The 15,892-nt window shown below is 46.6% G+C and overlaps 1 protein-coding gene across 5 annotated transcripts in view; it reads left to right on the top strand.

Annotated features, from left to right (window-relative positions):
- Positions 1 to 261: 261 nt before the first annotated feature.
- Positions 262 to 15,892, top strand: part of GPRC5B (G protein-coupled receptor class C group 5 member B) — a 28,698-nt gene continuing 13,067 nt past the window's right edge. For 2 of the 5 annotated variants that reach the window (XM_045848874.1, XM_045848870.1), the window contains exons 1-4: positions 262 to 384; positions 2,412 to 2,495; positions 3,512 to 3,592; positions 9,215 to 10,253. In XM_045848874.1, coding sequence (XP_045704830.1) covers positions 9,224 to 10,253 — 1,030 coding nt within the window. In that variant the 5' untranslated portion in view covers positions 262 to 384; positions 2,412 to 2,495; positions 3,512 to 3,592; positions 9,215 to 9,223. The remainder of the gene's footprint in view (positions 385 to 2,411; positions 2,496 to 3,511; positions 3,593 to 9,214; positions 10,254 to 15,892) is intronic. The other 3 variants (XM_045848872.1, XM_045848873.1, XM_045848871.1) reach the window with 3 other exon arrangements.

Here is a 15,892-nt window from a genome sequence, read left to right on the forward strand (position 1 = left end):
GACTATTTATGGTGTACTAAGAACGCTGAGGGAGCTTGTCCCCGAATTTGTGACAATGAAGGGGATCCTCCGGGAAAGGACTGAGGAGCTTGTGCAGCTGGGTGAGGGCTATCGGTGGTGGGTTCAGTGCACTGCAGTTAGCAAGGCAGGAGGGAAGGACCCGGTCTCTGAGTCTCAGGGGTGGGACCTGCAGGAGGGGAGGGGCCACGGCTGCTGCAACAGCTCCACCCGGCCAGGGGGCGCTTCGAGCCTTAGAAGTTAGGAGGGTCAGGCTCTGAGGCCAGAGCGGGTGCGCACTGGGCGGGGGCCACCACAGCGCAGCAGAGATGTGACACGCCGGAGGGCTATTGGAAACATCAGGGCTACCGGACCAAGGAGGTCTCGGTGAGTGAGAGCCATGCTGATGGTGTGGAAAGCGCTGCGGGTACTCTAGAAACTTTTCCCGCGTGGACTTGGACGGATTAGGGGGTCTGCTTCTTGTGCTTTTCTAATTCCCCCAAGGGGTTAGTCTCTTGGGGAAGATGGGGATCCAGATACGAGGAACCACATTCGGGCGGGAGAGGAGCCGCAGAGAGCAGGGCTGGGACGAACGGGAAGACTAGGGACCTTTGGCGTGGGGTGGGAGGATAGAGATCCAAGCCTCTGAGGAGAGTCTTCAGGCAACCACAAGTAAAGGGCAGCTGGGGGTAGTATAAGGGAGTCCAACCTTGCCGGAGTGACTCTTCGTGTGAGGGGAGTCTGGGGCAGGTACGGAGGCCGCGTAGCAAGCCCGTAGGGGCTGACCACAGACTTGGCAGACAGGGTGGGGGCACAAGGACATGGCTTTGGGGGTGAACTGCCACACCTGCTGCAGGGGCTGGGGGCCAAGCTCGCAGCCGTTCGTGGTTTTGCACTACGGGACAAGGCACGGGACAAGGCGGCGACACTGCAGATGAAAAGAGACTGAGTTGAGACTTGAGGCTGGAGGACCAAAGAGGGGCAGCCGCATACAATGGTGGGGGTAGGGTGCGGGGTGGGGGGTGGTGTTGGCATTTCTGTACGTGCCAGGCTGGGGGAAAGGGCTAGTCCTGTGCTACGTTCCCTCTGCTAGGGATACGCAGGCTCCAATCTCGGAATCCCTTCCACCCGCACCCGCCTCGGCCGGGGGCCGGGAGCTGGTTAATCACTGGGCAGTGGGGGAACAGACCTTCTCAGTGCAGCTCGGTACATTCCCTAGCCCCTGCTCTGTCGCACCCAGGCCCAGCCACCCCATCCCCCACCCCCATCCCCCCTTCGACACGCAAACACGCAGACCTTGTCCTTTCACTAAGGGGGCGGCTCCTTGAAGCTCGGACAAAGGCCTCTGAAGTGTGGTGGACAGCAGCATCCCTGTTGGGCCAGCCCACACGCTGCATTGGCTGCCCAACTGCTCCAGTTTGAGGGGGTAGGGCGCACTTGAGCACGACCGGGAGGAAATGGAGTGTCCTCACAAAGACTAGAGAAGTTAGGATCCGAGGGAACTTGGCAAAAAAGCCTCAGAACTTCAGCCAAGGAGCCTAGATTTAGAAGTTTCCTCAGTGGGTTGCGGGATCCAGACTTTGAGTTGAACCACATGCAGGTGAATGTAAATAGGGTGCAAATCAGTGTCTGTCGGCTGGAAGCCCTCCACTGGGCTAGTTTTGTTTCTAGACTGAAGTGAACCTTTCTTAGCCGTTCCCTGCTTTAATTCTGAAAAGGGGTCAGCTTAGTTGAGAAGGGAAGAAGATAGACAGGAAGAGTTGCCATTTGGGGCACAGCAAGACAAGCAGTCTTGTTAGAAATAGAAGCCCAAAAGCTTCATTGATTAATTTGTTATTTCAGTAAGTGCACCAGCTACAGAACTGGGTCTGGGACACTACGGTATATAACATGAACAAGCTCCTGCCCTCAAGGCTCTGGGGAGGTTGGCAAACAAACAGTAAACAAGTAAATATGTAGTAGATGTAACTTCCATTTAGGATAAGGTCCACCAGGAAAATCAAACAGAAGGCTGTAAAGAAAGTGACAAGGGTTTGTGTATATAAGAGAATACTGTTCTAGGGAGTGACATTTTAGTGGAACCCTGTAAGATGAGGGACCCTGCCTCTGGGAGATCTGGGAAGAGAGCACTGAAAATTCAAAGGCTTGGAGGTGGGACTGAAATTAGAGGAACTGAACAAAGGCCATTGTGGCTGGAGCTCATAGGAGATGCTTGTGTGTGGGAGGCAAGACTGCACTGTAGGGATCAGCCAGACTTCCATCTTTTGGCCCATGGGAAGTTTAGGTTTTATTCTCCTTGGGCCAGTGAACACTTACAGGGTGTTAAGTGGGAAGCTGTGCTATCTGATTTTTAAAAAACTCCTCTAACCTTGACAAGAACACAGAGAGCAGCTTCTCTTTCATTCTGCCTCTAGGTATAGCAGGGTGCCAGGAGCCTCCTAGGGTCCTTGACCAGCTTGCCAGCCTGTGGGGAGACAACTTTGCACCTGATCAGCCCTGTGAGTGTATTCAACAACTGGCTCCAATTTTAAAATCCACTCCCCACTTCTAAGCAGTTCTTGGCTACTCTAAGAAGCCCCCACCCAGAGCGTAGGGCCCCACAAACACTTCCACACAAAGCTTCCTAAGGATTCTGAGTTAGTCATATTTTCTTGTCAGAATTGCAACCCAAGAGGAACCGACAAGCCCTACTGAGCAGCCAAGGATGCAATTTGCATTTAAATGATTGCTTTTATTTACTGGATCAGAGCTGCTTTGCATATTCGTGTGCAAAGAACTGGTGTTGGGTCAACCCTATTTATTGACTCTTGAGGATTATTAAACCCAAAGGCCCCCAGACAGACTGGTGGTCTGGGCAGCATTAGGAAATGAAGATTATAAAATAATGTTGTTTGGAAAACAAGGTAAGATTAGGCTCTATAATGCCAGGAAACCTTTTAACAGTTTAATCCTTCCCAAGCAGAAAAAGCACCAGTGGCGCTAAGGGGAGTGGGCTAGGACAGAATGTAATGCTGGGGTGCATGAGGAGGCTGGCTCCACAGCCTCCTCCTAGGCCTCCAGACACGGGTGGGCAAGCCAGGGTGAAGTAGAAATACCTTGAGGTCAGGATTTGGAGAATGGGTTCTAGTACCAATTTGACCTGTAAATTCCAGTAAGCCTCTGGTCAAACTACCTCTCCTCTACCTTCATTTTCCCAGTATGACTATGGGAACCATGACTGTCTTTTTAATAAGCAGGAACACTCTACTCTGCGTGCCAGGCACCTTGTTGGATACTTTTTATGTACTTGTCACAGCAGCCTTTCAAAGGCAGCACTGTGGTTATCTTCATTTACAGGCAAAGATACCAGGGTCAGAGAGGTTAAGTAATGTCCAGTGTCACAGAGTTCTGTTTGGTTTCTCTCCCACACCCAAAGAGACTCCTAGGAGTGTTAATTCTGTGCCAGCTATTTTATGGGTACTGAACTAGAGCCCTTCCTCACCTGCTAATTTTTTCTTTCCTTCCCATGTTCCAGTGCCTTCCCCCATCTTTAGAGAAAGTGGGTTTGAGATGCCTCTGATTTGCTGAGCAGTGAGAGGGTACACGGCGGTAGAGGGTGAGTGATCTCCTTGGATCCCTACTGGTAGCAGCCAAAGTGAGGCTCATCAGAATGATGTGTTCCAGAGCATTTTTGTAGAACTTGCATCTCCTTTCACATACTTGGGTAGGAAGGTAGGGTGGTTGGTTCCCAGAAAATGGCTCATGTCTTGTCTCTAAGTGTCCTGGCTCTGACTCCTCATTGGACACCCAGTTTCAGGGCACCCAGGCTGGGCCTTGGGTCCTCCTCCCTTGGGAAAATAACCCTTGCAGTGAGGTTCCCACCAAGGGGAGTTTGAGGATTCCCAAGGCAGACCTCCACCAAATATATCTCCCTTCACATCACCTCAGGGACCTCTTTGCTTGGTGTGTCATTGGGGAGGCTGGAAACCAGTGGTGGACAAACACCTGGGTGAACCCCACTTCCAACTCTATCTCTATGGCAACCACCCCTCCTGAAGAAGCAGTCAGGAAAGTTTACACTTCAGACGAGGGAGCATCTGCCAATCTTTTCTATTTATTTAACAGACACTTTATATAAGTGCTTACCCTATTTAACTATTGTCCTAAACTCTAATTATTTTTTTTAATTCTCACAACAGCCCTATTCCATGGGTACCGCTATCATCCCCATTTGCAGATGAGGAAACATAGTTATAAAAGGTTAAATCAGTTGCTACCAAGGGGCAGGGTGGGACTTGAAATTGGAAAGTCTCATTCAGAGATCACAGTGCTGGGTGCATCACTGAAGAAAGGGGCTGGGGAAACCAGCCCTGCGTGTGGCCTTCATGTAGGGAGTACTGCCCTTGCCTACACTCTTTCGAGCCCCTGCTGTCCCAGCTCTCAGATACTACCTGTTGTAGGTGTGGCCCTTCTTCAGGGAGGGAGAGATGAAGGGAGGGAGGGAAGGAGGGAGGAAGAGAGATATAGAGAGAGGAAGAAAGAGAAAAAATGCAGTATATGTAAGAGCATCTGAATGAGTCACATTTCTGGGAGCCTGGCTACAGCTAAAGTAATTAGTATGTGAACCGAGTCTTACACATTTGTTCACATTTATTAATTTCTCCTTTTGAGGAGCTGTATGCTTCCATCCCACAAGTTTATTGCTATATATTCATCCTGTCCCAATCAACTTTCCCTGGTGGCTGACTTGAAACCTCTAATCTGCATTGTTCAGAGTTCTTGGAGAGTTGCTCAGTTGGCCAGTGCAGCAGAATGGGATTTCCAGAGAGTGGGTACCACCTGTCTGATCTTAGGTGGGCGTCCTGGCATCCCTGCTACATGTGTCCAAGCTCCCCTGACCTCAGTGTGCCCTAGCATTCTAACAAGTTCCTGGATGATGCTGCTGCTGTTACCTTTCCAAGGGTGAAACTTTGACTTAAACACCTCAGTCCCTTTCTCTATAAGATGGGAATGAGAACACCTGCTCTGTTGGTGATGTTAGGGTTGGAGATCATATCTGGCAATTCATTCATTTGGGTCATGAGCCTTGCACATGTGCCAGGCACTGGGGAATACACACAGAACAGGACACACAAGGGCCTTGGGGTGGTGGTTGGAGAACAGAGTAGTAAAATAAAATAATTGAAAATTGTGGCACATGTGACAAAGATCAAGTGTACTTGCACAGAGCCTAATGGGGGTGAGGAGAAACTAATTCAGATAGACTGGCCAGGAAAGGGCTCACCAGGTGACATTTTTAGAACCCTGGTCTGGAGTAATAGCTCAGCAACAATAGTACAATTGTTTGTCTCTTGGCTCTACTGCTTTCTGGCTGTGTGAACTTGGACAAGCCAGCTGATCTCCCTGTTTTATTTCCTGTAATATGGAGATAGTAAAGGTACTCGTTTCATAGTGTCCTTGTGCAGATTATAAAGGCACTGATATGTGAAGTGTGTAAAAGAGTTCCTGGAGCGTAGTTAAGGATGATGAGTTAACGATTATTGTCACTGGCACTATGACAACAATAGAAAACTGCAGATAAATTCTGAACCCCCCAGAAATCCTAAATAAGCTGAACCCTGCTTAATTCTGTGAGGCAATATGTAGCCCTCCTCCTGATTATCCTGGACATTGTTCTATAGAGTAAGTGGGGTGGCTGTCACCTCATGGGCATCCTTGGCAGTGATAAAGACTCATCTGAGACAGCTGGACCATACTAAAGTCTCTGACTGCCTAGATATTGTGTACAGAGGACTTCATGGGAAAAGGGGGTCACATGATGTTGAAGGAATAATAGAACTTCTCTGTTGGCAAGTAACACAAACCCAGCTCAAACTGGCTTAATCCATAAAAGGGAAGTTAACTGGCTACTAGAACTGCAAATACCAGGATACCTGGCTTCAGGAATAGCTGAATCCAGCCATTTAATATATTAAGACTCTATCATTTGGCCATAGTACAAATGATCCCTTTGGGTCATCTTTATTCTGGAACAGGTTCTCTTCCTATGATGGTAAATAGGTCCTCTCCAGCTCCAGGCCTATGTCTTTTTAGCTTAGAAGACTTCTTTCCAGTTAATTCTAGCAAATATCTTAAGACTACGTGCCTATCCATGAATCAATCAGTGTAACCAAAGGGTGGCATAAATTTTCTGAATGGCCAGGCCTGGGTCAGGTGCTCGGAACTAGGGCTTAATGTGGCTTTCCAAGGGAAAATCTGGAGTTCTTTTCATAAATGGGAGGAATGGATGCTGGACAACAACTGTCCTGAAAAGAGACCCTCTGGAATGAAAGCAGAAATCAAGGGGGTATCAATTTACCATGTCAGAAAGGAGTGGGAGCCAGGAGTGGGAGACCTGGACCACCAGTGTGCTGTTCAAGCTCAGAAGCTTGGTTGCTATCTTGCTCTCTTCATCATCCCATTGGCTTCTTGGTGGGGTTGGAAGACAAATTAGAAAGGTAGAGGATTTGGGGAAACCAAGTCCTGATTTTTGGCCAGGCCTGGAGAAAGGAGATGTCAAGAATGGAGGCAGCTAAGGAAGGCCAAATTCTTGCAAGGAAAGGACATGAGATGCAGGCCTGGGGCTGAGAGTCCTCTCTGGTTACCTACCATTTTCCCTTTCAACTCTGGCATCAAGTGGCCTCTGCCTTTCTTAGCCTTGGAACTATTGACATTTGGGGCCAGACAATTCTTTGTTATGGTTGGTGGGGGTGGGGTGCATCTCATGCATCGTAGGGTTTAACAGCATCGCTGTCCTCTACCTAGTAGATATGAGTTGTAGCCCCTTCTTCAGTGTTGAAAACCAAAATGTCCCTAGACATGGCCAAATGTTGCTGGGGGTCAAAATCACCCCTGGTTGGAAACAACTGACCTAGAGGATATGTGGAGAAAGGGTTGGGGTTCAAGACTACAGAAGCACATTCCTACTCTTCATCCTCCCAGCCACATTGGTGGTGAGTCTGGCTGCCTTGTGACCTAGAGAGGCTACATGGTATGTGTCCTGTTGTTACTTATTGAAAAGTCTCTTAATTGTGTTCATCATTGATGAGATGTCTGGGGGAACTCAAGTGCAGGACCCCTCTACTATGTCTGGGGGCAGAATGACATTTAGTTCTGGCATAACCAGTTCTTAAATTTTCATTTCCAGCATGTTTATAAGACCTTGTGATAACCAGCTCTTACTAAGACAATATTTTTCCAAAGGGTGACAGTGGGGATATGCAACCTGAGTTACATTAACAAGCAATTTAACACTTCAAGATACATGTATTTCAATGTGTTGTTTTCTTTTAAATAAGTTGATTTCAAGGATTCAGTGAGTCAGTTAATTAAGTAACTACACAGGAAGTGTATAGACAAAGCCTAAGTAGCTGAGGCAGCACTCCAGTGACCTATGTGGCAGGCCCACAAATAGTGGCTGGATGGTGGGCCAGATCGCCAACATCTAGGGTGCCTCCTCACCCCTAATTTACCTGAGCAGGATCTTGTATTAGAACATCTCTTGCCAGGTGTCATCCCTTGCTAGCCTGCCTTCTGTCATCTATAGGCAAAGGTGACAGTCCCTGCAACACCAAACTTCTCGTCAAAGTCATCAGTAATTTAATCCAGTCAATGGTCTCATGGTCAAGGCAGGATTGGAAGTATTCACAGGATCCTCTAAAGGATCAAAGAATGGTGGTCAATACTGCATTTGCTTAGGAAAGCCCTAGGGACCCACTGGCTGGTTATAGGCTCACATATGGGTGGAACAAAAGCAGTGAATTCGATGGAAATGCCTAGAAAATGGGAATAGAGCAAAGCTGTACAAGCCAGGGCTTTCTGGAGATGAAGCTTCCTTCACAAACAAGGAGTAATGATGGTGGGTGAGGAAGGAGTCCTGGTGACTTTAGTTTTTATTAAGCATCTATTTTGTGCCAGCACTGTGCTAGTGTTTGAGTCTACACCAGTGGTGCTTATCTAGTGATTCTGCGCCCCCAGGGAACATTTGGCAGTGTCTACAGATCTTTTGGGTTGTCACAATTAGGGAAGGTGTGTTGTTTTGGACATCTAGTGGATGGAGGCCAGTGAGGCTGCTAAACATCCTACAGTGCCCAGGACAGCTCTGCCACAACAAATGATCAGGTGCTAAATGTCAGCAGTTTCAAGGTTGAGAAACCCTGTTTATGCTAATGGCAAGACAGACAGCTAGCCATGAAGACAGGAAGAGAGGACAGAAGGGAAGGACAGTAGAAACAAAGTAAACAAGACAAAGATGACAGATGATTAGACTAAGAAATAGAGAAGAGGCTCTGATTAAGATGAATAGGAGTGTGATCTTGTCCCAAGTCTGAGTGCTTGATGTTAGAGCTAAGACCAGCAGGGGGAGGACCAGAATTCCATGGTAGGGGTCAGGAGCATCAAGCAGAGGGAACCAGAAGGGTGAGGAGACATGGGTTAAGGCTGTCATCATGACTGCTGTGTGGACTCCAGCTTGCATGGGGGCCAGAGAGTGCCAAGGAGCATCCTGCGGCATCCCTAGGAGAGATAACCTGGCATGGAGTAAAAGGGTGGATTCTTGGGAAAGCTTTGGAGGGGGGATAAAATGTGTGAAAACTCAGGATGGAACCCAGGAAGACAGTTCATTTTGGGTACACAGTACCATATTTGAAATGCTGGGAGTCTTCTAGGGACTGGGTTGTGTGACCTTGGGTTAATATCCTAACCTGAAGGCTTTTTGTCACCAGTGTAAGGACTGAATGTGTTGAGTGCCTGGCCTAGAATGAATCTTGCTAAGTGTTAGCTGTTACCACTGAGAGATTGAAATGGTGATGCATGCCATTGTCCCAGCTCAGTCCTGGCCTGTGACTATCTCTTTAAAGTTTCATTTTACTCCCTTATTTTTGAAGAGGTCAGATATGGCCTCAAAATCAAAGAATATGAAAGGGTATTTAGAGAAAATGAGTATCCCTTTCAGCCTCTCCTCCATCCACTAGTGATTCATGGTTGTTTACTGGGCCTGGCCAAGGGTGTATATAGGAGTCAAAATCCATTTACCACCCTATCCCCACTGCCATGATTGGCAGTGCTGCCAAGACAAATGGTGCCTTTTCCTACGTGTCCAAAGGCATCATATGGGCTAGCAGGTTTGAAATGAGGTGGAGAAGAAATGAGGAGAGTGTGTCTTATGATGAACTGATCTTTTTCCCCCACCTCCCCCAAGTTTTCTGGAATGTTCATGCTGTCAGAGAGAAAGATGAGAACCCAGCAAGCGCTTGCCTTCCTCCTGCTCTTCATGATTGCCTCTGGGGCTTCTGAAAACTCCAGCACTTCCCGGGGCTGTGGACTGGACCTCCTCCCTCAGTATGTGTCACTGTGTGACCTGGACACCATCTGGGGCATCGTGGTAGAGGCGGTGGCAGGGGCTGGTGCCCTGATCACACTGCTTTTGATGCTCATCCTCCTGGTGCGGCTACCATTCATCAAGGATAAGGAGAAGAAGGACCCTCTGGGTCTCCACTTCCTATTTCTCCTAGGGACCCTGGGCCTCTTCGGGCTGACCTTTGCCTTCATCATCCGGGAGAATGAGACTATCTGCTCAGTTCGGCGTTTCCTCTGGGGCATTCTCTTTGCACTCTGTTTCTCCTGCCTGCTGAGCCAGGCCTGGCGTGTTCGGAACCTAGTGCGGCAGGGCAGGAGCCCCTCCGGCTGGCATCTGGTGGGTGGGGCGCTGTGCCTGACACTGGTTCAAGTCATCATTGCTGTAGAGTGGCTGGTGCTGACTGTGCTGCGTGACTCGAAGCCGGCCTGCGCTTATGAGCCAATGGACTTCACTATGGCCCTCATTTACGACATGGTACTGCTTGTGGGCGCCCTGGGACTGGCCCTTTTCACGCTGTGCGGCAAGTTCAAGAAGTGGAAGCAGAATGGAGCCTGCATCCTCCTCACAGCCTTTTTCTCTGTGCTCATCTGGGTGGCCTGGATGACCATGTACCTCTTTGGCAATTCGGAGCTGCGGCAAGCAGATGCCTGGGATGACCCCACCTTGGCCATCACACTGGTGGCCAGTGGCTGGGTGTTCATCATCTTTCACTCCATTCCTGAAATCCACTGTACTATCCTGCCCTCCCCTCAGGAAAACACCCCTAACTACTTTGACACGTCCCAGCCAAGGATGCAGGAGACGGCCTTTGATGAGGATGTGCAGCTACCGCGAACCTACATGGAGAACAAAGCCTTCTCCATGGATGAACACAATGCAGGTATAGTGGTGGCTGCCTGTTGGGTTAGGTTCTGAGTCCTTTTATCCTAAAAGGACTCTCTTCTTTCCAGTGGTACTAGGTGGCCCAGGGGGCAGTACTGGCAGATCAGAGTTCACAAACACTGTGTGAACAGTTCACCCCTGTGTGGAAACTGGCCCAGAAATTGGTTTTTATTTAGAATTTTTCCTATAAAGTGCCAACTAGTTTAATATAAAAATCCAAGTTTCTGGCTTCTTTTGAAAAGTTGGATCTAACAATGCATGGCCACCATTCCCAGGTAGCAACAACTGTCTGGAGTTGGCTGGAAGGCCCTGCCTCTTACCCCTCACCACATTATAGTTGCCTCTTTAGATGGGAATCCACTTTTTGTTTACTACACTCCCCACCACTCCCTATTTTCCTTGGCCCAACTACTCTAACATGTTAACATTAATTGTCTGGCTCCCTGGAAGTGTTTGCATTTGTAGCCCATGTGCTAGATGCTGAGGGACAATGCTTGTGTCCTCTCCCTTACCTCTGGCACCAAGAGTATATGAATTTGAGCCCTCAAGTCAGATGTCTGGGTTCAGATACTGTGTCTGGCCACTTCCTAGGTATGTGGCTTTGAGTAAATTACTTTACTTTGCTAAGCTCCAGTTTTTCTCATCTGTAAAAAACAGACAGAATGTCCCTCATGGAGCTGTAGTGAGAAGTAACATGCTGCATGTAATATACCTAGTGGTTCCCACGGTACCTGGCATGTTGAATGTGCATCTTGGTTTGGTTCTCCTGAAAGTGGGGCCTGACACCAGATGCATGTGGTTGATTTAGGAGGTCAGTGTGAGGATTATCTCTGAGAGCCCAGAGGGCCCTCAGGGGACGTGAGGAGCAGAGGCTAGGAGCTTAGCCACTTTGTGGTGCCTCCCCTAGGTGGTGTCCTAGGGGAGGCACCTCTTACTTGGCTCCTCCTGAAACAAGCTCCTTTTCGTCTGAGCCCTGTGGACTCCCCTGGGACTCAATGGCAATGGGATTACCTGAAATGGATGTAATTTTTTCCCATTCACTATCTAATTAGTCTGTCACTTTTTCAGTTCTTTGTTACCTCCAGAAAGTTAAGAACTTGATGGTCTATTTTCCTTGCAGTGAAATGGGGATGCTAGAACTATCCAAGTATTAAGTTCTTCAAAAGTAACGATAGCTAACCTCTACTGCATGCTTATTATGGACCAAGTACCCTTCTGTGCATTTCAGTGGTTAATCTTATTTGATGCCTTTAATAACCCAAGGAAGTCCATGCTACAGATAGGAAACCAAGGCAGAGCTGAGGTGTGAACCCAGGTGTGCTGGCTTCAGAGCCCACATGCTTGACCACTCTGCCACAGAATTACTCTTTTTAAAGCACATTGGTGTCCCTAATCTCACTGATGCATCAGGATGACTCTGTGCATTGAGAAGATGGTGGTTATCAGTCCCATTTTATAGAGCAGGAAACTGAGGCAACTTGTTCAACTCAACACTGTAAGTGTACAACAAAGCAGGGAAGGAGAAAGCTGATTTTCTGGCTCCTGTTACATGCATCCTTTCCTATGAAAATACATCAAATGTGTCTAATCCGCATAAAATCCAGAGATCAAAGGGAACTGAGATTCAGGGTGGTACCAGCAGTGCCAGGGCTGGCTCAGGGTAGTGGGTTTCCAAAGGTGCCTCTACCCCTGTTTCACACCCTGATATGTACCAATGCCAAGTACTTGTCTTGTAGTACTTTCTTTTCCCTCTCTTTTCCAAAACAAAAATAGCTTTAATATTCCTTCCTGATGTCAAAAGATCAATAATAACCTTGTAGAAGTTTCAGCAAGAATAATAAAAAGTGCTCAGAATACCCTTGCCCAAAGACAGTTACTGACGACTGTTTTCTCCCATCTTGCCAGACATCTCAACATGAATGCATACATATACAATCTCTTCTCTCTCTCTGTCTCTCTCTCACACACACACACACACACACACACACACACACACACACACACCACATATGACAATCCCATAGAGCCATTCTTAACCTAGCTGCATGTAAGAATTACTTGAGCAGCTTGAAAAAATTACCAGTGCCTGACTCCTTATTCTGAGTAAGTCTCCTTTGGGTTTAGGTATTTTTAAAGCTCTTTAAGTGATTCTAAATGTAAGCAGGTTGAAACCACTGGGTGGTGTGCAATGTGTTTGCTTAAATCAGTATCATGGCTGAGGCCTTTCCAAGTTAGTGACTACAGAGCTTTAGTGTCCTTATCAAGATGCAGAGCTTTCCATTAGGCACCGTAATTAATTTTCTGATCTTCAGCTGGCAAGTATTCCACTTGTTTCCAGCTTTTTCTTTCATTTAAAAAATTTTTCATTTGCAGTTCACATTCAATATTATATTAGTTTCTGGTGTACAATCCAGTGGTTTGACATTTATATAATTTATGAATTGATCACCCCTGATGATAAGTCCAGTACTCGCCTGGCAATATACATAGTTATTACAATATTATTGACTCTATTTGCTACACTGTACATTACATCCCCATGACTATTCTATAACTACCAATCTCTACTCCTTAATCCCTTTCCCTTTTTCACCCAGTCATCCAACATGCTCCCATATGGCAACCATCAGTTTGTTGCAATCAACCTTCTAATCCATTCATCTCTGTGCCATTGATCAGTTAACTCCATGAAGGAAAAAAAAGTCCTAGACTGCACCTAAAGATGCACCAAAGATTCTGCACCTTTAAATCATGATATATACTGCAAGACAGCCCTTCAGAATGGTGGGCTAATTTACTGTCCCCCTTTAATCAATAAAGAGCCTTATTGTCTCTACTTCTTCACCAATCTTGAATGTTCTCAGACTTTTTAAAATAGCCCTAGTTTGCATCATTCCAAATTTGTAATCCACCAAAATTTACATAGGGCCAAACAGGGCAGGCTCCAGCAGTTAGTTCCCTCAGAAAGCTCATAGTGAGGCTAAATTGGCATCCTGGCTAGGAACTGCCCTTGTTCTAGAAGCCCTTGCTTTGCTAGCTGGGGAATGCCTGATCACTCTGTCTTGCCACAGTGAGAATAGCTATTCATCTGTGGTGCTTATCTCAACCAGCTTACATTTTAATAAACGGCCCCATCAAGGGCCTTGCTCAGGAGCTTCAGTGGCCCTGTTTTTCTTGCATTTTAACTAGCCAGACTTTCAGGCTCTCTTCCCTTGAAAGTTTGCCCTGACTCTTGAAGAGGTGGGAAGTCCATTACCCAGGCTGGCCTATGGCTCAGCCAGGCCCCAGCAGTCTTTCCTTCCTTATTCCCTTCCCCCCAGTGAGACCCCTGATACATATGACTTCACCAGCCTGCTGCTTACTAATAAGAATCAGCAAGGCATGAGGTATGTGAGTAAATGGATTAAAATACATTGAAGGATGTAACACATCAGATCACATTTTCAAAGGCGTTAACAAGGCACATTAAATGCTCATCTTTCAAAGGAGATGGAAAGAAGAGTTCTTTCTTCTGTTAGGGGATTTGGGCTCCTAGATCTCATTAGGGCCAAGGACTATTTAAACTCTTACCCTTAGCTTCCCAGTGGAAGGCCCTGAGTTGGCTTTGGGGCCAGGGCCAATTTAGCCTCACTTGCAGATTCTAGACAGGGGAAGGCTGGCATGCAACCTATGATCTTTGATTCCTATGGGGACCCTCTCATGGGTGGGCCCTGCATGCCTTTCCAAGTGGCCCCAGGTCAAAATGGCTGTTAGCTGGAATTCTTGAAGTTGCAAGTAATGGAAATCTGATTTAAATCAGCTTAAGCAAAGCAAAACAACAGCAACAACAATACTAGGTATCAAGCTTCAGGAATGGTTATATCCAGGAAGCTCAAGATGACAAGATTTGGTCTTTCTCCATCTTCTTAATTCTGTTAGCATCCTGGCAGCCCACAGCTCTAGGCTGCACAGAACATTTCCTAGAATGTTTGAGCAAAAGTCCCAGAGTTAACTCTGATTGACCTGATGGCCCTTCCCTGAACCAATTAGCATGGCTGGGAAGATTTAATGTCCTGATTGGCTAGGTATAAATCACATGCACACCTGGGAGTGGGGGTGGGGTGGGGGAGAAGGCAACTGTAGCCAACACTCAGGGAGCTAGAGTGTGAAAGGGATGTTTACCAGAGAAGTACAAATAGCCACTATAGAGGCTCATTCTCTGGCCAAGACACCCCACAGCTGGACAGTAGAGTTGAGAATCTTTTGGAGCCAGATTCTCCCAACTACAGCTGGCTGGGTCTCTGCATTATAAGGAAAGCTGTGCTGTTTGGTCTTCCCTCTCTTCAAGCAGGTCTAGGATAGGAATTGAGACTTGTAAGAGTCCATGGATGGTCTCCTTTGTCCCCTACTGTGTCCCAGCACCCCCTTCTCCACCTTCCAGGAAGGGTACCTCCTTGCTGAGCACATACTTAAGGGGCTATTGAAGGTTTGGAGATGCTAAAACAAAAGGGTTTTCATAAGTATGTCTTACACAGGGGTGTCCAACCTACAGCTTGTGGGCTGCATGTGGCCCAGCATGGCTATGAATGCAGCCCAACACAAAAAACCTTATGAGATTTTTTTGTGTGTGTGATTACGTGTCACAATGTATTTAATGTGTGGTCCAAGACAACTCTTCTTCTTCCATTGTGGTCCAGAGACACCAAAAGCTTGGACACCCCTGTTGAGAATATGTATTCCCTTCCCAGCCACAGTTTCTGTGGTCCAGTCTGGGCTGAGCTGTCCCTAAGCCACTTAAATTCGAGTTGCTTCTAACTGAGTACGGTGGTTAAAAACATGGTATTTGGAGTCACTATAGCGTGATATTTATGAATATAGATTGTCTGCTTGAGTTCAAATGCTGGTTCTGCCACTTAGCAGCTATGTGACCTTGGGCAAATTAATCTCTCTGTGCCCCAGGTAAAGTAGATATAATAAAAGTACCTATTGTGCTATGAAAATGAAATGTTAATACGTATGTTAATATGCATATGCATGCATGCATACACATGCATATTATATCTATTCATATGCATATTATATATAATATAATATATATAATATATATATTTTATATATATATATATATATTCTCTCAGTGCCTGGGTCCTGTTTGGCAATCTGTGAAGGTTAACTATATTAGCAAGGTGATTTTGATCCCTGCTCCAAGGAATTTGTGAAAATCCCAAGCTCTCTTGCTACTTTTTTAGTCAGAAAGATGACTCCCTTTAGGGAAGACTTTTAAGAGAGGCTTTTCTTAACAGCAAGATTAGTGCCTTCAGTGAAAATGAAGATAATGAAGATGCCATTGCATAACTGAGAGGGACTTTTTTCTTGATTTTTAAATAGTACTTTCTCCACTATTTTTAATAGACTTTTTTAAAGAGCAGTTTTAGGTTTATAGAAAAATTGAGTATAGGGAGTTGTCACAAGCCCCTCCCATGGTTTTTCTGTTATTAACAACTTGTATTTGTTACATTAGTGTTGCAGTTAGTGAATCAATATTGATACATCATTATCAACCAAAGCCCCTAACGTAAATTTTATAGAGCACTATCCACAGTTCTGTCGGTTTGGACAAATGCATAATATCATGTATCTACCATTATAGTTATGCAG

Source organism: Phyllostomus hastatus, unplaced genomic scaffold, assembly GCF_019186645.2.
Source record: "Phyllostomus hastatus isolate PE091 unplaced genomic scaffold, TTU_PhHast_1.1 phas_contig_64, whole genome shotgun sequence".
In the NCBI taxonomy this organism is placed as follows: Eukaryota; Metazoa; Chordata; class Mammalia; order Chiroptera; family Phyllostomidae; genus Phyllostomus; species Phyllostomus hastatus.